This window comes from Lithobates pipiens, unplaced genomic scaffold (genome assembly GCF_037356315.1).
Source record: "Lithobates pipiens isolate NorthernLeopardFrog02 unplaced genomic scaffold, aLitPip1_a1.2 Scaffold_8, whole genome shotgun sequence".
NCBI classification, from domain to species: domain Eukaryota; kingdom Metazoa; phylum Chordata; class Amphibia; order Anura; family Ranidae; genus Lithobates; species Lithobates pipiens.
This window is the reverse complement of record NW_027507903.1, coordinates 378320164-378346190: the sequence shown is the minus strand read 5'-3', so window position 1 is coordinate 378346190 and position 26027 is coordinate 378320164. Positions and strand designations below refer to the sequence as shown.

At 42.9% G+C, this 26027-nt stretch overlaps 1 protein-coding gene across 4 annotated transcripts in view; it reads left to right on the top strand.

The window, feature by feature from the left end:
- LOC143964080 (A disintegrin and metalloproteinase with thrombospondin motifs 2-like) overlaps nucleotides 1-26027 on the top strand; it is a 1751863-nt gene that overhangs the window by 737204 nt on the left and 988632 nt on the right. For all 4 annotated transcript variants that reach the window (XM_077473787.1, XM_077473788.1, XM_077473790.1 and 1 more), the window contains exons 8-9: nucleotides 7941-8084; nucleotides 18242-18374. In XM_077473787.1, coding sequence (XP_077329913.1) covers nucleotides 7941-8084; nucleotides 18242-18374 — 277 coding nt within the window. The remainder of the gene's footprint in view (nucleotides 1-7940; nucleotides 8085-18241; nucleotides 18375-26027) is intronic.

The following is a 26027-nucleotide window of genomic DNA, read 5'->3' as shown; positions in this document are numbered from 1 at the left end:
GCAAAGGTGGAACTAAAAGAGTAACTCCTTTTGTTGAGAAAAAAGCATCCCCCTCTGGGTGATCTATGTACGTTATAAAGATTTTAACAAGCTTTGTTGCAGATTCATACCTTTTTGTTATTCTAAAGAAATCCCAGGGTGTTTCCTTGTGCCCATGTACTAAGTGAATCTAATGGAGTGGTTTCATAATTATCAACCAGCTGCTGCACCTACAGGCCCCTAATGAGAAAAATTGCAGGGTCTGCATCCCTTTAGACATGATTGCCTATTGGGAGTATCTCACCAACAATTACATTTTATGTTATAGGGGGTGCCAGAATTCTGACTTGGTATTTTAGTGCAGAATTCTGGGAAAATACATGAGCCAATCACACAAGCAGAAAATTACATATCTGGAGGACATTCTGTACACATTCTGTGTACAAAACACTTCCAGGTAGCCATATTGCATTGCATTTTACAGAAAATTACAGAGCTGAACCTGCTGGCTGCTGGAAGACACCTGCTAGTGGACACTAAAACTGCAGCTTTATGCCCAGAGAACCACAGTGCCACCAGCAGACGAGCTCGGTCTGAACAATATCTCATAAATGATGTATGTTTAGGAGATATTTTATTGTACCTACAGGTAAGCCTGATTGTAAGCTTACCTGTAGGTACAAGTAAAGCAAGTGCCTTTACTACCACTCTAAATCAGTCATTAGTGCGCACAAACTGTAGGTTCCACTGATAGGCCAAGTAACCTGAAGCATGAAAATCAACAAAAGTAAACCCTTGTACACACGGTCGGAAATTCAGACAGAAAATGTCTGATTGGACTGTGTTGTAGGATAATCCGACCGTGTGTGGGCTCCATTGGACTTTTTCCGTCAGAATATCCGACCAACAAAGTTTGGGAGCTGGATATAAAATTTTCCGACAACATGATCTGATGCGCGTCAATTCCGATTGTGTGTAACCTAGTCTGACGGACAAAGTGCCACGCATGCTCAGAATAAATTCTTAGACTGAAGCGCTCGGTCAGGTAAAACTACTGTTCGTAATCGATATAACACAATTGTCATGCTGCAATGTTAAAAATTGTTTAATGCAGCACATTCTCTTTTTCTTTATAATGCTACAAGAATGAAATTGTTTTGCTGCTCATATTCACACACACACTTCTCCAAAACATATTTCTTTATTCTTTTTCCTGATTTCATGAATACAATATTTTAATTCGTCAGATCTCTCCAATCATTTTAGATTTTTTTTTTCTGTAAATTTTGTGGTTGGTTTTTTAATCAAGATCTCCTTTTATGACATTTTGCTCATCTTCGTAATTTTTTTGGTGTGTTTTGTGTGTCAACTTACCCAGTATTATCTTTTTATTTTATTGTTTTCTTTTTTTAATCTCTAGGAGGTTGTTTGGTGTTGGTGCCCCGTGTTTTAATTTGACTTTGTATTTTTGAAATGTACCTGCCTACTCACAAATAAATTGTCCTTTTTGAAGTAAAACACATAGGCAAGTATTTCTTGAAGCAAAAAACATAATAAACAAATAAAGAGGGAGGCAGCGCTGGCGAAACTGGGGAAATTAGTGAAGCCTTTGGCCCCCCGGGCACACATCAACTATTTAAACGCAAAAATTGGTGGCCTGAGGAGTACATATCTGAGGGAGAACAGTCCAGGCTGTGGTCATACAAGAGCCTGCATCTTCTGTCAGACCAGACTGAACCAAGGTTATCACTCTCTGGTCTTCCTTCCATGCTTCTTTCCAGCCTGTGGCTGTGGTGCTGGACGTGTGGCAGAAGGAGGAGGAGGAGGAGGAGGAGGAGGAGCATGGTGCAAGTCACACAAGTGTGTTGTTTGTGTGATTTGGCCCTTCAACCCCTTATTCAGTGTTTGGATAATTAGCTCCTCACACATGAGGTGTTGCCCCTCCTCCATTTGCTGCAGTTTGCATGCAGTCAAGGCGGCAAAGGCATCTTGATATGAGGGGGTGGCTTTGAGGGCCGCAGAAGCCTCCCCAATTAGCTTGAGCGCTGACTGCTCCACATCCCCCCCTCCCTTTCTGGCCCTTTTGGATGGAACTTGCAATTGAGTCAGGCTCCTAGGCCTGCCCACTTCTTTGTTGCCACTTACCCCTGCCTCCTCCTGGCTGCCACCTTCCACAGCCACCTCCTGGCTGCCACATTCCACACCCTCCTCCTGGCTAAGGTCTTCCTGTGTATGAAAAAGGGACCTAGTTTTAGTTTTTGGTTCATAAAACACACACAATTTTCAGCTGTTGACTGTTGCAAATTGTTAACAAATAGAAAATACTATCATTCTGAGCCCAGCATTTTTCATTCTTGGCCCAAATATTTTTGCCACTACTGTCTATTGATATGTGAAACACTTTCTAAAATCAGCAATTAGTGAGCAAAAATCAAGTTAACATCATTCATTTTTACTCCAAAAATATGTAGAACAATACTATACCTGGCTCAAGCTGGACTCCTCCACACCTTCCTGACTGGAAGGCCCAGGTTGGGCGTCGTAAGCCCCAGCAGGGGTGGAATGAAGTGTGGAAGGAGGAGTAGAGAGGGATTCCCTGACCTCAGCCTGGTCTGACAGAAAATGCATCCTCTCATAGTACCACAGCCTGGGGACATCTATTGCTGCTCCAGTTTTCATGGACTCCAGCACCTTCTTGCGCTCCCTGTACTTGTCGATGAACAGGAGGAGAAAACTGTGGTCGTTAAACCCATCCATATTATTATCTGCAAGACATAACACAAGACAAACCCTAATGTCAGGCTAAACTCTCCTAATCTTGTCCCAATATAGGCCTCAATCTAGAAGCAGTATAGGAAAGTGATGTACCATGTTAAAATTGTACCCCCCTCTGCTCACAGATCGTACGTACGGCACACGCGTGTTAAGTTTTATATACAGTGCGCATGCGTTAAAACTCCGCCCGCCCCTGACGTTCTTTCTAGTCTATTCCCCGTCCCTTCTCTTTCGGCGCAGTGGGGAGAGCACATGGCGGAGACACAGCAGGTGCATGATAATTCCACTAACGAGGAGGAGGAGGACGAGGAAATCCCAGAGCCAGATATGCCCCGATCCCAGAGGAGAAGATTTAAGGCCTCAAATATGTCTTTTGGAGAGATGTTGGAGATGGTGGACATATTGAAGAGGAACGACTATGATGGGAAGTATGAACCTTACCCAAACCCAAAATGTCAGAAAGGCCAAGATCATGACTAAAGTTGTGAAGAATCTTCAGAAGAATTTTGGGGTACAACGATCCAAGGGTCAACTGAGAAAATGCTGGTGAGACCTGAAACTGAGGGAGCACTATCAGTACAGAAGGATCAAGCGAGTTCTTCAAAAAAGTAAGTAGTTGTCGTGTGTTCATATTATTATTGCTTGCATACTGCTACATGTGCTTTGATTTGATGCTGTACAGTTTAAAATGGCCACTTTCATGTTCATGGGTTCAATAGTTCGTAATAAACATCATTCGTTAGCCCACTCCAAAGACCATGCTTTGGCAAGTTGCAGTTGACTACATTTGTTCACACAACAGGTAAGTATTCCAGCTTTAGAAAGTGTCAAAAATTATGTTTTCGCCTTTGAACTCTGCCAAAAAACACAATTATACGACACTTTCAAGCAATGTTTCATATTCCTATTTCTGCCATCAAATATCTGTGTGCTAAGTATTCCTTTTTTAAATTCTCATAGGAGAGAGAAGACTCTGGACATCTGAGAACACCAGGGACACCCCACCTCCCAAAGAAAGGGAAAAACCAACACCAGAAGCAGAAGAGGAGGAGGAAGGAGAGATTGTAGAGATTGGCGAAAATTGCCACAACAACAGGTGAGTGTCTGAGACCACAGCTTCTGGTAAGCTAATCAATGTATGCCTGCATATTTATAATGCCGTGGTTTTTTTTGTTTTTTCTAGGTTATGTGGATGTTGTGGAAGAAGAATTGCATTTTACCAGTGAAAGTGCCCAGATCCTCATTGGGGATAATGGGGTGCAATCATGATTTAGATAATATCAAGAAAAACATCAATGATGTTCAGCAAAAAATTAAGAACATCATTGATGTTTTAGGGAGAATCTGAAACACCCAAAACTAGCTAGTATCCATTTAAATTTTTCCAAAACACTTTTATATTTTTAGAAAACCCACATTTGGAAGATGCACACAGTGTGTCAACATGTGCTATCTCTTATCATGGGGGATCAATGTACGTGTTTTGTGGGTGCAACCCCTTCCTTGCTACCAAAGTGGCTGAGATGAAGGGGTTACACCCCCAAAACACGTACATTGATACCCCACGATGGGGTACATGGCCACTTCTTGATTCACAATTTGTGTGCATCTTGCAAATTTGACTTTTACAGGGGTGACACCCCATGTGATGAAGGCAATATCAACACAGTTTGTACATACTCATGTCTGATATTGTCTTCACTTTTCAAAGTGTTCTGTATGTTATGCTTTAATACATGCCTGTTTACACAAAAATGGCAAGTTAGATAAATGTCATCAATGTTTTATATACACCAACGATGTTGGTTTGTTGTAAAACCCTTTTCTAAACGCACATGTGAATGTGGTTTGAGTAAAAAGTTAAATTATCAACAATGCGTGGCTTCCTTTTTCAATGCGCAAAAGCAGTATTTGTAGTAAAGTTGTTTTCTGTGACAATGGGTGTTATTTACTAAAGGCAAATCTACTTTTCAATCCAAGTGCAGTTTCAGGTGCACGTTTCCAGTGCACTTGTAGTGCATAGTGGATTTGCCTTTAATAAATAACACCCACAGTTATTTTTAAATTTCCCCAATCGCCATTTTCATGACCCCACATATTTCTGCCATGGTGCTGAAAATGAGCAATATTTTTGTCAATAATGCACCACATACATTAACAACAAAAACAAGGTGTGTGTAGCAGACCCACAACATAATAAAATTATCTGAAGAGACTGTCACCTCATCTCGCACAGAAATTGGGTTTGCACTGTTGTAGAAAAAGGCCCAAGAACACAAAAAAAACTAGGAGACACCTAAAACAAAGCCAAGCAGTAAATGAAAACAAAGATTATTGGAGTTTGAAAGAAAAATGTCTCTCAGACATTGTCTGCATATCAATGACCCCCCTATGCACAAAGTACTCCACATATCTTGTTCTGACCTCGTGGGCGCTTTGGGGAGGCAAGCCAGGGCGGCCAGCTTCAAGGGCCATCAGGTTGGCATTTTCAGGCAAGTCTGCATCAGGCCCAACTGAGGCCACATAGTTTGCTGAGTGTTTCTTCAAAAAAATTGTGCAGAATGCAGCACAAAAGCACAATATGATTGAGTTTATATTCTGCCATTTTGATTGGGGTCAAAAATAGGTGGAACCGGCTGCCCATTATCCCGAAAATGTTCTCCACTACGCTTCTGGCTCTGGACAGCCGGAAATTAAAGATCCTCTGGTCCGGGGTGAGGGTCCTCATCAGGAAAGGCTGCATCAGATGGTTTGCCAGAGCAAATGCCTCATCCACAATGAAAATGAAGGAGAGTCCTTCCACATTTTCCTCTGGAGGTGGCAAGCCCAGACTGCCACTCTGGAGATGCCAGTAGAACTCCATCTGCGCAAACACTCCACCATCCGACATCCGGCCATTTTTCCCCACGTCCACATACAGGAAGTCATATGTCGCTGACACCATCACCAACATCACGATACTATTATACCCCTTGTAATTATAATAGTAGGACCCCGAGTTGGGGGGTGGGATGATGCAGACCTGTTTCCTATCAATTGCACTTCCACTATTGGGAAAGTCCCAACGGGTGGCAAAGTGGGAGGCCACAGTCTGCCATTCCTGTGCCGTTGAAGGGAACTGTGGAGTCAAACAAGAAAAAAATAATTAGTCATTTTGCACATCAACATTGCAAGCAGATTAGACACAGACATTTATGGCCAAGATCAATATAACATTTTTAGAAATTTGTATTTAAAGCCAAAAGTGTAAGGTCCCCTTATCAGATTCCCCACATCCCCCCCCCCCCCCATCTGATGGCCCATTGCAAAAAAAATAGGGGGGTGTTTTGGACAGGTAACCCTCTCCACTCATTGAGAGCTGAATGCATAAATAATGTGTGATACTTTGGCCAGCCCCACCTTACTTACACTATTGGCAGCCCACTGGACAGGTAAGAATTGTCATAATACAAAAAAAAAGGAACAAATGGAAGCACATTTTCACTTTCTGCTATTACCTATCAAGATAATAATAGGAGAAAAAAAAAAACTTGAAAGTATTGAGGCAGGCCCTAGCACATGCTTTGGTGAATTCATCCAGAAATCTGACCACAAAAGCGGTGTGTATTGGGTCTGGCAAAGCCAGCAGATAGAGGATTGCTATCAGCTGACCTAGCAGTTGGGGGAGGGGGTTTCCGAAGGAGTTTGGACCAACAAAAAAAAAACCTCTGGCATGCTGCATGAATTTAATCACACACATAACCTCTGTACACATTTTAGGGGGTATTTAGGGGAAAGCAATACTATGGAGCTGACAAAATACATTTCTAAGTGACTAGGCTATAAGTTTATGGGCCCAGAAGAGCATGCTCGGGAAGTTAGAGAAGGCAAATATGCATGACGGACAAACAAGGAACTTTAAAAGCTTCCAGCATGCATGAGGACAAAGGGGCACAGCATATCAATTACAGCATATTGCAATCATGGTAATTAGTGAATGAGGAAAGAAATACAATACATTAGCAAACATTAAATACATAGAATGTGATGTTAAAGGAGAAAATTTGTCTTAATATAGTCCTTCTGCAGGACCTGTATGATGGCAGAACAGGTCTCTGGAATAATGATTCCCAGAGCCTGGGGTGAGATGCCTGTCGAAAACTTGAGGCCCTGAAGACTTCTCCCTGTCGCCAAGTACCACAATGTGGCGATGAGCATCTGCTCCGGAGTGATGGCTTGCCGCATGCAGGTATCCTGCCTGCTGATATAAGGGGATAGCAAAGCCAGCAGATGGTGAAAAATGGGGTCCGTCATCTGGAGATAATTCCTGAAATCATCAGGATTATTCTCCTGGATCTCAGGAAACAAAGGCATGTGTGAGAATTGGTCATGCTGGAGCAACCAATTCTTGCTCCATGAACTCCTCCTCGCCCTGTTAATGGTGTCAAAAGCTAAAAGCCCAGCACTAGGCCCCTGCACATCACAAACTCTACGACAAGTACGTACACAAAACATGGCTTCAAAACGGTCGGCTGGTCAGAACGGACAACAGAAAGCACCGATAAATAGCAAAGCCTGAAAGAACAAACTGAAAACCAGAAACGAGCGGACAATAAGCACTGAGAATTAAAGCTTACTATATCAAGATATAGTCTGCAATGACCAACAAATGCAAACTGACTACACGGAGTGATTTAAGTAGATACGCACCGACAAGCACAAACTGAAGAGCAGTAACGATCTGAAGCGCAAATCTGAAAAGCGCAAATCGTCTCTAACCAAACTTCTACTAACACGCGATAAACACGAGATCAGCAGAAGGAGCCCAAAGGGTGCTGCACGTGGTGCTGAACTTCCCTTTTCTAGTCCTGTTGTACCCGGTTTACGTCACCGCGTTCTTGTCGACCGGAAATTCTGACAACTTTGTCCGACCGAGTGTATGCAACACCAGTTCCGGACTAAATCTGTCGGAAATTATCCAACGGATTTGGTGATCGGAATGTCCGACCGTGTGTACAAGGGCTAAGGTATAAGGTCCACTGGAGGGCATATAGGACAAACTGTATATGTCATGTATGGCATCATGTAATGTAAATCGTTCTCTATCTTGAGTAGATATCATCTTGTCCAACATGATGACACCTTGGCTTGAATGTGTACCTGATATATTGATCTACATATCATAGTTTAATATATGCTTATCCTAGGTTAGGAATGGAACATGATGGACAAGGAAATAGGTGTGGAGATGAAGTCAGGATGGGAAGCATTATGGCACCGCTTGTACAAGCTGCATTTCACCGTTTCCACTGGTCTCGTTGTAGTCAGCAAGAGCTTAGTCGTTATCTAAGGTGAGTAGTTACATTTTCTTAACTTCTGTAAACTGAATGCCATATTTCCTAATTATGTCACATTAGTATATCATTTATTTTGCTTAGTTTACTGTTACAGGTTACCATTTTTACTAATTTCTAATACACCTTAGTGCAGTGTTTCTCAACCTTTTTACCTTGGATGAACCCCTGGCAAAAAGTTTGGGATCTCGAGGAACCCCTGAAATAATGTTCACATCTACAGCTCACGGAACATTGGTATGATCAGCGAGCTGTTTATAACAAAAAAATATTTGTTGAAATAGCATTAAATAAAAGAATAAATATTAAAATTTACCTATTTAATGTGAAACTTGGGCTTTCTTTTCCTGCAGAGCTGATCCATTCAGAGCACATTACAGGGGACATTACATGGGACAAGGGACATTACATGGGGCAGAGCACATTACATGGGACAGGAAACATGACAGAGGACCTTACATTGGGCAGGGCATATTACATGGTGCAGGGCATATTACATGGGGCAGAGCACATTACATGGGACAGGGCACATGACAGAGGACATTACATGGGGCAGAGGACATTACATGGGACAGGGGACATTACATGGGGCAGAGCACATTACATGGGACAGGGCACATGACAGGGCACATTACATGGGACAGGGGGCATTACATGGGGCAGGGCACATTACATGGGACAGGGCACATTACATGGGACAGGGCACATGACAGGGCACATTACATGGGACAGGGCACATGACAGGGCACATTACATGGGACAGGGGGTATTACATGGGGCAGGGCACATTACATGGGGCAGGGCACATTACATGGGGCAGGGCACATGACTTGGGGACAGGGCACATGACAGGGGACATTACATGGGGCAGAGCACATTACATGGTGGCAGAGCACATTACATGGGGCAGGGCACATTACATTGGGCAGGCCACATGCCAGGGGACAGGGCACATGACAGGGGACATTGCATGGGGCAGAGCACATTACATGGGACAGGGCACAATACATGGGACATTACATGGTATAGGGCACATTACATGGTATAGGGCACATTACATGGTATAGGGCACATGACAGGGGACAGGGCACATTACATGGGGCAGGGCACATTACAGGGCACATTACATGGGACAGGGCACATTACATGGGACAGGGCACATTACATGGGGCAGAGCACATTACATGGGACAGGGAACATGACGGGGACAGGGGACATTACATGGGGCAGGGCACATTACATGGGACAGGGCACATTACATGGAGCAGAGCACATTACATGGGGCATGGTACATTACAGGGGACAGGGCACATGACATAGGACATTACATGGGGCAGAGGACATTACATGGGACAGGGCACATGACAGAGCACATTACATGGGACGGGGCACATTACAGGGGACAGGGCACACTACATGGGGCAAGGCACATGACAGGGGACATTGCATGGGGTAGACAAAACGATTCCCCCTTTAATGGGACTTTAAATGGACCACCAATACCACCAAAATTCAATAAAATACATTATTTTAATTCATATAACAAGGCTTAAAAAAGAGAAACTTACAGACACATAGTATCTCTAATAAAATATCAACAGCTATAGATAGAAAGCATGTATACAAAATAACTCTCAAAATATCCCAAGCCTTGTTATATGAATTACAATTATTTATTTTATTGAATTTTGGTGGTATTGGTGTTCCATTTAAAGTCCCATTAAAGGGGGAATCTTTTTTGTCTATTTATTAGGGATGGGGCCACCTTACCTGATTTTTCTGACAGATTAACAGCCCTGCACTTCTTTGTCATTACATGGGGCAGGGCACATTACAAGGGAAAGGGCACATTACATGGGGCATTGCATGGGATAGGGCACATTACATGGGATAGGGCACATTACATGGGACAGGGCACATTACATGGGACAGGGGACATGACCGAGCACATTACATGGGACATGGGACATTACTTGGGGCAGAGCACATTACATGGGACAGGGTGCATGACAGGGCACATTACATGGGACAGGGCACATGGCAGGGGGCATTACATGGGGCAGAGGACATTACATGGGATAGGGCACATTACATGGGTCAGGGCACATTACATGAGACATGACAGGGGGCATTACATGGGGCAGAGGACATTACATGGGATAGGGCACATTACATGGGACAGGGCACATGACAGAGCACATTACATGGGACAGGGGACATTACTTGGGGCAGAGCACATTACATGGTACAGGGTGCATGACAGGGCACATTACATGGGACAAGGCACATGGCAGGGGACATTACATGGGATAGGGCACATTACATGGGTCAGGGCACATTACATGGGACATGACAGGGGGCATTACATGGAGCAGAGGACATGACAGGGGGCATTACATGGGACAGGGCACATGACATGGGACATTACATGGGACAGGCCACATTACATGGGGTGGGGGACTTTACATGGAACAGACTGTTGGGCACATTGTGGGGGGGTGGGGACCCAGTACCGGTGGCTTCTTATGACTTTAGAGCACATTTCATTTCTCCTCCAGTGGTGCGCTGTTCCCCCTCGGCCCTCCTCCTCCTATCCTGTCCATCCCAGATGATGCCATGTACTTGGGAAGGACAAGAGGAGAGGAGGGGCCTGCAGGGAAAAGAGCGCTCCAGCCAATAGGATGCCAGACACTTCCCTGCCTATCTCTGCCTGTGTCTGTGCAGTCCTCCTGTCAGCTGGCTGACTGACAGTCAGATCACCGCGGAACCCCTGGCGACCTCTCGTGGAACCCCGGTTGAGAACCACTGCCTTAGTATATCAAGTGTATCTAAAGCAAAAAAAGAGAATGTGTAATGCATTGCAGCTTATCAGTGGCTGCCATTAGATTTATTTTTCCCTTTTATTTTTACCTGGTAATTCTCCAAATAACACACCTCCTCTCCCTCTGTGGCTAAACTCATTTATCCAAGCCATGGCTCCTCCATTTAATGGGAAGAGCCATGGCAGTTAAATGGCTGAACTTCATACATGTCTGTCTATGTTTATCTCAATGACATGGTGAATTCATAAGAAATAATCGTCAACTGAAGAAAGGGTACTTGTTGAACATGTTCTCATCCTGGATATAAAAACGAATGCAGCCACCACATCTTAGGATTACTAAGCTGCAGTTTACATACTATGTTTGTGTTTTGAGTTAAGATATGCTTTAGTTTTATCATAGAACTAGAAAATGCATTTCCTGGAGAAAATGCGTGGGAATTTGGAATAGCATCAAAACTGCCCCATCATATTGCCCTCATCAAAACTGCCCCATCATATCCCTCTATTATAAATCAGTAAATGGTGTGTCTGTGCACTCCCCCATTGCCCATCACTGTGTATAATGCCACGTACACACGATCAAACAATCGGGTGGAAAAGTCCGGCAAACTCAAGTCCGCCGGACAATCCCCCCGTGTGTAGCCTCCAGCATACTTTTTTGACCCGAAAGTACGGCGGACTTAGAAAGTATTTTTGCACTCCAATCTTCCAGCCGGACTTGCATTTCGGCTGACAATCCGGCCTTGTGTATGCCAGTCCGCCGTACTTTTGAAATGAACGGACTTTTCCCGCCCGGAGAAAAGTCTGCTCATTTCGAGAGACCCGGCCAGCCAGGAAAGGGGGGGACGAGTGAGCGCCCCCCCTCCGAGCCGTACCAGGTCGCATGCCCTCAACATGGGGGGTGCCTTTGGGGAAGGGGAGGCCGCGCTGCCCCCCACCCCAAAGCACCTTGTCCCCATGTTGATGAGGACAAGGGCCTCTTCCCGACAACCCTGGCCGTTGGTTGTCGGGGTCTGCAGGCGGGGGGCTTATCAGAATCCGGGAGCCCCCTTTAATAAGGGGGCCCCCGGATACCGGCCCCCCACCCTATGTGAATGAGTACGGGGTACAATGTACCCCTACCCATTCACCTGTGAAAAAAGTTAAAAAAAAAAACACAACACAGGGTAAAAATAGTTTATTGCACAGCTCGGGGGGTCTTCCGTCTTCGGGGAGTCTTCTCGCCGGACTCCTCCGCTATCTTCTTCTAGCTCTTTTGCTAGCGGAGGAGCCCGGCTTTCTTCCTCGCCGCCGCCCTTCTTCCGACTTCGGGGGTCTTGTCCCCCTCCTCGGTTCTTCTGCCGAGCCACCGCACCTTCTTATAGCTCTTTTACAGGCGGTGGCCCGGTCTTCTGTCGCCGCTGTCGTCGCCGCCGCCGCCTTCTGTTCTTCTGTTTTCTTCTTCTCTTCAGATCTTGACTCATCGCTCCCTCCACTCACAATGGCTCCGGCGCGACGCGCGGCGACTTATATAGGGACATCACCAGATGGTGTCCCCGCCTATTATGATGTCACAGTCCCAGCATCCTCTGCTATAAGAAGGCGCGGTGGCCTGGCAGAAGAACCGAAGAGGGGGACAAGACCCCCGAAGTCGGAAGAAGGGCGGCGGCGAGGAAGAAAGCCAGGCTCCTCCGCTAGCAAAAGAGCTAGAAGAAGATAGTTGAGGAGTCCGGCGAGAAGACCCCCCGAAGACGGAAGACGCCCGGAAGCTGTGCAATAAACTAGTTTTACCCTGTGTTGTGTTTTTTTTTTACTTTTTTCACAGGTGAATGGGTAGGGGTACATTGTACCCCGTACTCATTCACATAGGGTGGGGGCCGGTATCCGGGGGCCCCCTTATTAAAGGGGGCTCCCGGATTCCGATAAGCCCCCCGCCTGCAGACCCCGACAACCAACGGCCAGGGTTGTCGGGAAGAGGCCCTTGTCCTCATCAACATGGGAACAAGGTGCTTTGGGGTGGGGGGCAGCGCGGCCTCCCCTTCCCCAAAGGCACCCCCCATGTTGAGGGCATGCGACCTGGTACGGCTCGGAGGGGGGGTGCTCACTCGTCCCCCCCTTTCCTGGCTGGCCGGGTAGCGTGCTCGGACAAGGGTCTGATGTGGACCTGGGGGGACCCCATGCCGATTTTTTTCGGCGTTGGGGTTCCCCTTTAAGTCCATACCAGGTGGAGGGGCCAGCGACGTCTCCTTCGCGGGCCCCGCCTACCTGGGGACCCGCTCGAAATGAGCGGACTTTCCTCCGCGTGTCTGGGCGAGTCCGTTCATTTCAAAAGTAGGGCGGATAGTTCGGCGGACTTAGTATGCCATATTAGTCCGCTGAAAAAGTGCCGTGTGTGGGCAAGTAGCCCGTTCGGAAAGTCCGACGGACAATCTGGCGGGAAGTCCGTCGGATAGTCGGCTACGTGTGTACGCGGCATAAGAAGTATTGGCAACCATGGAAACAAAAGAGACAGAAAAAGCCTGGCTGCCCTAAGTTTAATGACATTTTCTGAAATGATCACTAAACTTAAACAGTTTTTTTCGCAAAAACTGTAAAATGTATAGCCAGATAGCTGAATATTTTGTTTGACGTCTGTAGGTGAAAGTATGAAGGAGCTGAAACTTTTGGCAGCGGAAGAAGATTTTATGGATTTTGAGCATGCTCTCATTGACTTCAATGTTAAAAAAAGTGTTAAAAAGCTTAATATTTTAAAAAGTATAAATAGTAGAAAAAATAATAATAATAATAAAAAGATGATGATGATTAATAAATAAAACTAATAGAAACGAATAAATAAAAAAGATGAATAACAATAGTGGGACTGCTAAAGCATTCCCACTAATACAAAAAAAAATAACAATAGTGGGACTGCTAAAGCATTCCCACTAAATAGTAGGACTGCTAAAGCATCAAAACTGCCCCATCATATTCCTCTATTATAAATCAGTGCATGTGTGTCTGTGCTCTCCCCCGGGCCCTGTAATCTCAGATGCTCCAGCCGCCTCCCCCCACTGCCCATCATTGTGTATAAGAAGCTTTGGTAGCCATGGATCAAAACAGACAACAAAAGCCTGGCTGCCCTGAATTTAATGACATTTTATGAAATGATCACTAAACTTAAACAGCTTTTTCACAAAAACTGTAAAAGGTATCAAACTGAAAATATATAGTCAAATATGTTGTGAACATTTTAAAGTTTGTTTGGCATCTGTAGGTGAAAGTATGAAGGAGCTGAAACTTTTGGTAGCGGAAGAAGATTTTAAAGATTTTAAGCATGCTCTCATTGACTTCAATGTTAAAAAAAAGTGTTAAAAAGCTTAATATTTTAAAAAGTATAAATAGTAGAACAAGAATTTGCAGAAGTTTCGTCATCAGTTGAAAGAGCTGAACATTTTATAAGTTGAATGGCTTTAATAGCTGAAAGTATGCAGAAGTTATGCAGAGCCAAAAACCTATGGAATAATAATAAAAAGATGATTAATAAATAAAAAAAAACTGAATAACAATAGTGGGACTGCTAAAGCAATATGTGATTCAAATAACTTGGAATGGTTCAATTCACTAGAATGCCAGAGGGATTAGCAGTATTCAGTTCCATTTAATATATTCTCATCATTTGTATTGTGCTCAGGGTATTTTATGAGTTTTCTACTGTAACAAAATGTTAGCCATCAATTTATAGTGCCTTTTCAGTGCCCAATGTAACATTATATATAGGTGCATCTCAAAAAAATTTATATCATAAAAAAGTTAATTTATTTCAGTAATTCTATTCAAAAAGTAATATTTATACATTATATAGATTAATTACACACAGATTGATATATTTCAAGCCTTTCTTTCTTTTAACTTTAATGAATATGGCTTACAGCTAGTGAAAACCCCAAATTCTGTATCTTAGAGTTGAATATTGCATAAGACCAATAAAAAAAAAAAAAAAAAAAAAAAAAAAGATTTCTAATACAGAAATGTTGGCTTACTAAAAAGTATGTCTATGTACAGCATAGTATGTACTCAGTACTTTTTCAGGGCTCCTTTTAAGTAAATTATTACATCAATGCGGCATGACATGGAGGTGATCAGCCTGTGGCACTGCATAGGTGTTGTGGAAGCCCAGGTTGCCTTGATAGATGCTTTCAGCTCATCTACATTGTTGGGTCTGGTGTCTCTCATCTTCCTCTCGACAATACCCTGCACATTCTCTATGGGGTCAGGCGAGTGTTCTGGCCAATCAAGCACATTGATACCATGGTCATTAAACTAGGTATAGTTTTTCCTGCTGGAAAAATTTAATCTGGATCTCCATTAAGCTGGTCATCAGAGGGAAGCAAGAAGTGCTCTATAATTTCCTGGTAGAGGGCTGCGGCTGACTTTGGACTTGATAAAATAGTGGAGAAACACCAGCAGGTGACATGTGCTTCTCCATTCTTCTTCCAGACTTTGGAGCCTTGATTTTGAAATGCAAAATTAGCTTTTTTTTTCTCCTTCGCCCAGATAAGACGCTTCTGATTTTGTCTCTGGTTCAAGAGTGGATTGACAAAAGGAATGTGATGGTTGAAGCCCATGTCTTGGATATGTGTGTGTGTGTGTTTGGTGACTCTTAAAGCACTGACACCAGCCGTAGTCCACTCCTTGTGAATCTCCCCCAAATTCTTGAATTGCCTTTGCTTCACAATCCTCTCATGGTTGCGGTTATGCCTGTTGCTTGTGTACCTTTTGCTACCACACTTTTCCCTTCCACACAACTCTCCATTATGCTTGGATACAGCACTCTGTGAATAGACAGCTTCTTTAGCAATGACTTACCCTCCTTGTGGAGGGTGTCAGTGACTATCTTCTGGACAACTGTCAAGTCAGCAGTCTTCCCCATGATTGTGTAACCTTATGAACCAGGCTGAAAGACCATTTAAAGGCTCAGGAAACCTTTAGATGTTTTTGAGTTAATTAGCTGATTAGAGTGTGACACCACGAGTCTACACTATTGAACTTTTTCATATCCTAATAATCAAATTTTCTGAGATACTGAATTTTGGCCTTTCACTAGCTGTAAGCCATAATCATCAAAATTAAAAGAAAAAAATGCTTGAAATATATCACTCTTTGTGTAATGGATCTATATAATATGAGTTTCACTTTTTGTATTGAATTATTGAAATTAACTTTAGATATTCACATTTTTGGAGATGCATCTGTATCTTTACAGTCATTTTAAAGCTAAAACTTTAAACATTAACCTTATTCTCCAAAAATAATTCATACACACCCACTACATGATGGGATTGAAACTGTACCTTAAGTTGTTATTTTGTCTCTTTGTAATTTCCACTGTGAGTTCCCTGTCCATTTCCCCTAATAAACTGGACTATTATAGGCACAACATATGTGAGAACTCAATTATAAAAAAAAATGCAAATTATTTACAATACCATTAAAAAGAAAACTGTAAAAATAAATGCAAAAATAACAATAAACCTGCACTTATGAATAACAAGCAGCTTGCACAATATACTGGAAGCAAAACATTACATAGTGTATAAACACAAAAGTTGCAGCATTAAAAAAGGGTGTTTTAAAGGAGAATACAAAGTATAAAGTTCATAATGATAAGAGTCCATATGTCTATCTGTTTTTTTGACATTATCTATCTGATGGAGTTTCTGTCATATGGAGTCTATCTGATGTGGAAGGAATTATTTTGGTGTTTTGATATTGGAGTGACCTGGAGTGATCTGATTTGTAAAGCGTGTCAGTGACCACTTTATAGGGTGGTCCAGAGTTTAAAGTAAGGGGCAGTGTGTGCATACCCGCTGGTAACTAAGACTTATTTTTCAGGTAAAGATTGCTCTTTAATGCATTTTTTGTTTAAGCATACCTCATAAATAAGCCATTCATTAAAACGGAAATTAGTTTTGTCAGATTTACAGTGGGGCAAAAAAGTATTTAGTAAGCCACCAATCTCCCACTTAAAAAGATGAGAGAGGCCTGTAATTGTCATCATAGTATGCCCCATTGCTTAATATGTACATATACACTATATTACCAAAAGTATTGGGAGGCCTGCCTTTACACACACATGAACTTTAAGGCATTCCAGTATTAGTTTGTAGGGTTCAGTATTGAGTTTGCCCTCTCTTTGCAACTATAACAGCTTCAACTCTTCTGGGAAGGCTGTCAACAAGGTTTAGTGTGTCTTTGGAAATGTTTGACCATTCCTTCCGAAGCACATTTGTGAGGTCAGGCACTGATGCGGACGAGAAGGCCTGGCTCGCAGTCTCCACTCTATGTCTTTATGGACCTCATTTGTGCCCTGGTGTGCATTCATGTTGGAACAGGAAGGGGCCAACTCCAAACTGTTCCCACAAAGATAGGAGCATGAAATTGTCTAACGTGTCTTGATATACTGAGGACTTCATCTTTCCCTTCATAGTCCCCCCTATCCTCAGTCTTCACAGTTCCCACCTATCCTTAATCTTAGGCTTCTCAATTCCCCTCATCTTCAGTCTCATCCCATCCACAGTCTTCACACCCCCCTTCAAGCTCATCTGCATAGGACAACCCCCCCCCCCCCCAAAAAAAAAAAAAAATCACATTAGCCCCTCAGATCTCTCTCACAGGCATGGGAGATTTCCTTTCTTCTGGGCTGACAGTGGATGGCATCATCACCCCCCCCCCCCCCCCCCCCAGAGAAGCAGTCAGCTCCAGTGACCAGGCCTTTGTGTGAGTGAGAATGGAGGCACACTGATCCTGTGACAGGAGCTAGAGAGCAGCAGTGACGGGCATTGCTGCAGTGCTTCAGACTTGCCTCCTCCGTAAGTGCAAAGTGTGAGCGGGATGGGGCCCACTGTGCTGTGACCCACTCTGCATCAATGAAAGGGAGAAGCCTGAGGCACTGCCTGTCACTGCTGCTCTCTGGCTCCTATCACAGGATTTGTGTGCCTCGATTTTCACTCACACAGAAACCCTAAATTTTCTACTATAACCCCCCCCCCCCCATTTCTAAAACTTGGCTTTAATTATTGTTTGCACTAAAGTTTTATAACACACTATGCAAGCTACAAAACTAGGGTCATTTTTATTTTAAAGCATACCATTACTAATTGGCCATTTATGAAGCAGGTACTTTTGCTATTTGTACATTAAAAAGCACAAATCTGTGCAGTTCACTGCATACATATTAGCACATTATATTTGTTCCTAGAGAATCAATATCTCATGCTGCACATAGTTGCACTTTATATTCTTTTCGGTTCAAACTTCCAATTTTTTTTCTTTCAGTTTCTCTAATTCTCACAATTTTTTATTTTTTTTACAGTTCATATGATTGTCTGCGTGATGATCCATTTGCACATGACTGGCCATCTCTTCCTCAGCTGCCAGGACTTCAGTATTCAATGAATGAGCAATGCCGATTTGATTTTGGCATGGGTTACATGATGTGCACTGCTGTAAGTAATATGTACTTTCTGTTACTTTAAATGCTTGCAGAGCAAGGAACCACATTCTCGCACAATTGTTTTTTGCCTTGTTATCACATATCCAATTGAAAGGGGCATGATCAGAGACTAGTTTGAATGGTCTCCCCAACAAATAATACTTCAGGACATCTTAGGCCCATTTGATAGCTAAACATTCCTTATCGACAGTGTCATCGTTTTTCTCATGTCTTTTTAGCTTTCTGCTCAAGTAAACTACTGGGTCCTCTTCACCATCTCTGATTTGGAACAGTACAACACCCATTCTCACATTAGGGGTGTCTGTATCACAAACTCCTTTGTAAATTCCGGGCTCATGAGCACAGGTTGTACACAAAGAGTTGCTTCAACATGTGAAATGCCTTCTCTGCATCAGGATTCCACTTAATCATGACCAACCTTTTACCCTTCGTCAGATCTGTCAGTGGGGCTGCAATGGTGGCAACATAAAACAACTGTAGTTTCCTGTGATTCCAAGAAATGCACAAACTTGCTTTTTATTTATAGGTTTGGGCCACTTTTGAACTGCCTCAATTTTATTGATCTGAGGCTTGATCAATAACGTAGCCAAGGTATCTGGCCTCCTCCAAGCCTATGGCACACTTTCTGGAGTATCAACTTAACCACATCATTCTGGTAGTCACGTGTGTCGCCATGTATGCAATTAACCCCAGTAGTGCTGGGGTGTAACTTTGCAGGATTTACACAGTTGTGTGTAACGTGGAAAATCCACACTTCCCCAAGAAATATTAGTGAAAAAAAGAAAATATAAAAACCTATATTAAAGAGTGAATAATATATATGAAATGGTGCTGCAATCTAAAAAAAAACTGGAACATTCAGTTATAGATATATGTGTAAATTAGGAATAGATGCGCTACCAAAAAAAGATACAATGTGTGTAAACTCAAAAGATACAAAACAAAGTTTTATCTATAAGCAAAAATGTACACCTAGGTTAATCCGACACCGTCATATAAATAAGAAAGAAATTAATTGAATGTCCAACATAGCATACAAAAAAGTCCATAGAAATCCTTGAACATAGACACCCAAGTTTCTTCTTATAGCATAATCGCACCCTGTATCCATGGAATAGTAAATGCCAGATGACCGCTTACCAAAAATGTAGGATCTCTATTACGGAGATCAAAAACTGCACAGATAGGAGGGATCACTCAGAGCAGGGACGGTACCTTCAGACATTCATCCATCCAGCTCCTCTCCTCCACTGGTGTCTGGGCTTCCAATCCACTCCGTGACACTTCCGTTTGAGGGACAAGGACTTGCAGAGGGTGAGTTACAAAATTAAGTAAATGTGCTCCATAGTGCAGTAGGCTTGTGTAAAAAAAAGGTTCCTTTATTAAAGAAAATTGTTACAAGCATGGCACCACAGATAGGCAGATACTTCTAAGGGAAAGATACAGCCGCGGCTCACGCCATCTGGCTGCTGCATGGTTTGCTGTGACGTCTTGTCTGTTAGCTGCGTTTCTCCGCAAGAAGCATCCACAGGGAAAGTCTCCTTTCACATTGCTTTGGTTCATCATTTAGGGAACAGTTAGCAGCAATAAGACCGAACGCATGGCAGCAATAACTTTTTTTTTTTTAAACGTATGCCCCGTACACACGATTGGACATTCCGATAACAAAATCCATTGGATTTTTTCCGACGGATGTTGGCTCAAACTTGTCTTGTGTACACACGGTCGCACAAAGTTGTCAGAATTTCCGATCGTCAAGAATGCGGTGATGTACAACACGTATGACGGGACTATAAAAGGGAAGTTCAGTACCACGTGTGCCACCCTTTTGGCTCCTTCTGCTGATCTTGTGTTTATCACGTTTTAGTAGAAGTTTGGTTAGAGACGATTCACGCTTTTCAGACTTGTGCTTCAGATCATTGTAAAAAACAATATAAATTATTAGTGTGCTAATATCAATACTCAATAAATACTTGTGCCATAAAAATCAGTAATTATGTAAATAAATTGATAAAAAATAACCATATATGTGAATAAATGAATTAAATGTGAATTAAAAATAAATTAATTTTCCATAAATAAATACAGCTTGTACATGAATATATAAATATAAATTGATATTTCTTAATTAATGCCTTCCGTGCATATAAGAAACTCCTCCTGATGGAATAAATGGATCCAAAATCTGATCACATACAGCTTCTGTATCTACACTTTAATCAAAGCACTCCCATGCAATGATCTCCACAAGACTTAAGATATAGTCCTTAAAATGACTTATCAACCTCAGTCCTTTATGTTATGTCCACAAACACCTTACCAACACATTTTCTGGACATATCATAAAGGACTGAGGTTGATAAGTCATTTTAAGGACTATATCTTAAGTCTTGTGGAGATCACAGCACGGGAGTGTTCTGATTAAAGTGTAGATACAGGAGCTGTATGTGATCAGATTCTGGATCCATTTATTCCATCAGGAGGAGTTTCTTATACGCATGGAAGGCATTAAGAAATATCTATTTATATTTATTCATGTACAAGGTGTATTTATTTATGGAGAATTCATTTATTTTTAATTCACATTTAATTCATTTATCACATATACCGTTTTTTTATCAATTTATTCACATAATTACTGATTTTTATCGCACAAATATTTATTGAGTATTGATATTAGCGCACTAATAATTTATATAGGTTTTTTTTTTTTTACATTTTTACGAGTGAGGGATTACTGACATTTTGGTGCAGCTTTTTATTATTTTTTCTATTCATTTTTTGAGTAATTTTTGGAGTATTTTTTTTTTTACCACACCAGCGCTTGAGTACTTTGCACTTTAGTATGCCTCAGATCATTATTGCTCTTTAGTTTTGTGCTTGTGGGTTCGTATCTGCTTTTCAGTGCATGTAGTCAGTAAACATTTGTTAGTCAATGCATACTATTTATAGTACCGTATTTGATTTTCAGTGCGTTCTTGTCCGCTTGTTGCTGATTTTCCAGCTTGTTCTTTCAGGCCTTGCTGTTTTTCAGTGCTTTCAGTTAGTTCTAACCAGCCGTCAGTTTCAAAGCCATGTTGCGTGTACATGCTGGTCTTAGCCCTTGTACACATGGTCGGACATTCCGACCACAAAATCCATCTGATTTTTTCCGACAGATTTTGTCCAAAACTGGTGTTGCATAAACATGGTTGGACAAAGTTGTCAGAAAATCCGATCGTTCAGAACATGATGACGTTCGTTCGTTACGACGGGACTATGTTCAGGCTAGTAGCCAATAGCTTTGGTCTCCTAATTTGATCTGAGCATGCATGGCACTTTGTCCGATCGTAATTCTCTACAAACGATTGAACAAAGTCCAATCGGATCATGTTGTTGGAAAATTTTATATCCAGCTCTCAAACTTTGATTATCCGACAACACGGTCTGATCGGACATTTTCCATCGGCATTTCCGAACTTGTGTACAAGGGCTTAGAGTTTGTGCTGTGCGGGGGCTGGGTGTTGGGCTTCTAGCTTTGACACAAGCCCAGTCCATGAACAGGGTGGGGAGGTGTTCATGGACTAAGAATTGGTTGCTCCAGCGTAACCAATTCTTGCACATGCCTTTGCTTCGTGAGATCTGGGGAGAATAATCCTGATGATTTCAGGAATTATCTCAGGATTACGGACCCCATTTTTCACCGTCTGTTGGCTTTGCTGTCCCCTTATATCAGCAGGCAGGATAACTGCATGGGGCAAGCCATCATTCCGGAGGCTAGTCGCTACATTGTGGTACTTGGCGACTGAGAGAAGCCTGCATGACCTCAAGTTCTCGACGGGCCTCTCCCCCCAGGCTCTGGGGATCATTATCCCAGAAACCTATTCTGTAATTATTCAGGTCCTGCAGAAGGACTATATTAAGGTCATTTTTCTCCTTTAACATCACATTCTATGCATTTAATGTTTGCTAATGTATTGTGTTTCTTTCATCATTCCCCAATTACCATGATTGTAATATGTTGTGCCCCTTTGTCTTCATGCATGCTGGAAGCTTTTAAAGTTCCTTTTTTGTCCTTCATGCATATTTGCCCTCACTAACCTCCCCAGCATGCTCTTCTGGGCCCATTTACACCTAGCCTAGTCACTAAACAATGTATTTTGTCAGCTTCATAGTAGTGCTTTACTTTCAACACCCCCTAAAATGTGTACACATGTTATGTGTGTCCTTAAATTCAGGCAGGGTGCCAGAAGCTTTTTTTTTGGTGGCCCAAACTCATTTGGAACACCCCCCCAACCGCTAAGTCAGCTGATACCAATCCTCTATCGACTGACTTTGGCAACCCATACACACTATACCTACCTCTTTTGTGGTCAGATTTATGGATAATTTCACCAAAGCATGTAGTACAAGGGCCTGCCTGAATACTTTCAAATGGTACTGTTTAAAATTAGTTTCTCATATTATCTAGATAGATAATATCAGAATGTACAAATGTGCTTCCATTTGTTCAGTTTGTATTTTTTTATTTTTTTATTATGACACTTCCTACCTGTCTAGTGGGCAGCCAATAGTGTAAGTAAGGAGGGGCTGGCCAAAGTTAACACACATTATTTATGCATTCAGCTCTCAATGACGTGGAGAGGGTTATCTGTCCAAAACACCCCCCCCCTTAAATTTTTGCAGTGGGCCATCAGATGGGGTGGGAAATCTGATAGGTGTGCCTTACACTTTCGTCTTTCCCTTTCCAAAAATGTTATACTGATGTTGGCCAAGAATGTTTGTGTCTAATCTGCTTGCAATGTTTATGTGCAAAATGACAATTTTTTTTCTTGTTTGACTCCACAGTTTCCTTCATTGCCAGAGGAATGGCAGACTGTGGCCTCCCACTTTGCCACCCATTGGGACTTTCCCAACTGTGGAGGGGCAATTGATGGGAAACATGTCCACATAGTCCCACCCCCCAACTCGGGGTCACACTATTATAATTACAAGGGGTATACTAGTATAGTGATGTTGGCGGTGGTGTCAGCTACTTACGAGTTCCTCTATATGAACGTAGGTAAAAATGGCCGGATGTCGGATGGTGGAGTCATCACCCAGACGATGTTCTACAGGCATCTCCAGAATGTTGTAGTGTAAATGGCAGCGAGCCTGGCTGGGGTGAGGTACCATTTGTGTTATAGTTTTTGTGTGGCTTCCCAATGGGAGATGCAGTGGGACAGGCGATAATGAAGGGCTTGGTGCCACAGTTTAATCGGTGGTGGATTGTCTGTGAGAGAGGAGCAATAGTTGGTTGAGGGGGAAGATAGTTCATCCAGGAGGTGTGGTGAGCAGATTGTATGCAAATGAGATACCCTTGAATGCCGGTTTAGGAATATTGAATTTCAATAAGGCATTTGGGAGGGAATCTTTTAGATAGCATTGATCGAATCCTAAGATATAGGAAAAAGGATTGTTTGACAATTCCATATGTCTCCTGCAGGTATGAGAATAGGTGTAGGCCCAAAGCGGAGTATAATAGTCCCACATTAGTGATTCCTTTGCTTAACCCTTTTATGACTAAGCCTATTTTTGGCATTTGGTGTTTACAAGTTAAAATCCATATTTTTTGCTAGAAAATTACTTGGAACCCCCAAACATTATATATATTTTTTTAGCAGAGACTCTAGAGAATAAAACGACGATTGTTGCAATATTTTATGTCACACGGTATTTGTGCAGCGGTGTTTTAAACGCAACTTTTTGGGAAAAGGGACACTTTCACGAATAAAAAAAAAATGAAACAGTAAAATTAGCCCAACTTTTTTGCATAATGTGAAAGATAATGTTACGCCGAGTAAATAGATACCAAACATGTCACACTTTATAATCGCACGCACTCGTGGATTGACAACAAAGTACGGTACCTAAAAATCTCAATAGGCGACGCTTTGAATTTTTTTTACGGTTACCAGGTTAGTTTACAGAGGAGGTCTAGTGCTAGCATTATTGCTCTCGCTCTGACGATCGCGGCTATACCTCACATGTGTGATTCGAACACAGTTTACATATGCGGGCGTGACTTCCGTATGCGTTTTCTTTGCTTCGCGAGCTCGCGGGGTTGGCGGGCGCTTTAAACATTTTTTTATTTTATTTATTTTAAAATGACTAAATTGTTTTAAAAAAATACATTTGATCACTTTTATTGCTGTCACAAGGAATGTAAACATCCCTTGTGACAGTAATAGGTGGTGACAGGTACTCTTTATGGAGGGATCGGGGGATCTAAAAGACCCCCCATCCCTCCTTTACACTTCAATGTATTCAGATCGCCGAATACGGCGATTCTGAATACCGTATATTTTTTTTAAACCGGCTCCATTGGCAGCTAAGTAAACGGGAAGTGACGTCATGATGTCGCTTCCATGTTTACTATTAGGATACTGGAACGAAGCTGATTACAGCTTCGTTCCAGTTCTTCCCCAGCAGCCGGAGGCATCGGATGTTGAATCAGTGCTCCCGATCCAGCCGGAGCACCGGTAACAGCGGCGGGAGGCGGTGGCAGGGGAGACGTCCCCTCCCGCTCCTCCGGCATAACAGCTGAGCTGCTTTTAGCCGCTTTGGTTGTTATGGCTGGATAGCCAATCGCCCACTGGAAAAAACGGTACCGGGATGATGCCTGCAGGTGCGGGCATCATCCCGATATATCCCCCGGAAGCCGAGTATGCAGATCTGCGTACACTCGGCGGGAAGGGGTAAACTACTGTTTGAGGTTTAGATCCAGTGACAAAAGCTCTATAGCCTTCAGGGTAGCCTAAACAGGACTGATCTGAGTGACGGCTGTCCATGTTCATATTGCTGCCATTATTGAGCCTAGAAACTGGTGTTTTTGTAGCGCCGGTACTCACTAACAGAGTACGCACTATGTTAGTAAATTTTGTTTTTTCCTAAGACTATAGTTTGGTCTTGGGGTTAATTTCACTAAATTGTGATTCTAGCATCAGTTTGGCTGGACTGTACTATGTAGTGCCTGGTCATAGGTGCATGTGCCATCTCTGACAGGCTTTGGAACACAGTCTGTTTGGATGCATTGGGTACCAATCTCTCTCTTGGAGCCAATCAATGGGTGCGTTGTCTCGGTGTGTATTCCAGGAGAGGGTACTTAAGGTGCTGAAGTCACGTGGTTCTGGGTTCCGGTCCAAAAGTATGTTCTGACTCCATGGTCCTGGTCCTCATGACCAGCCTCCAGAGGCCCTCATGGCCTGGGGTGCGGATCCATCCGTTTCAGAGTCTCGAGACTAGCCTGAGGTGCTGTAACTGGAAGGAGGATTTCAAGGAAGTCCGGTGCTGTCTCGGGTTTGGAGAGGCCCAGCAGCTCAAACCGTGACCAGGGGAGGACTCTTCAGAAGAGGGCCATGCATAAGGCTGGCTGCTCAGTAAGAGCCTGGAAGCTGAGCTGTAAGGACACCAAGTAAATATGCATTCTTATGGTATCGCCGGACCGGCTGCATGGTTCGGGTACTGTAAGAAAGTTCCTAATTTCATCCTTCGGTTACAACTAAATTCCGTGAGAGACTTTCTGTGTTCATCTAAAGTTTTACAACCAAGTCTGTGGCAGAGACTTTGCCAAGTTTGAATCACTTGTCGGCTGCTAAATCCATGAACCAGGATTTATCCGACAGTT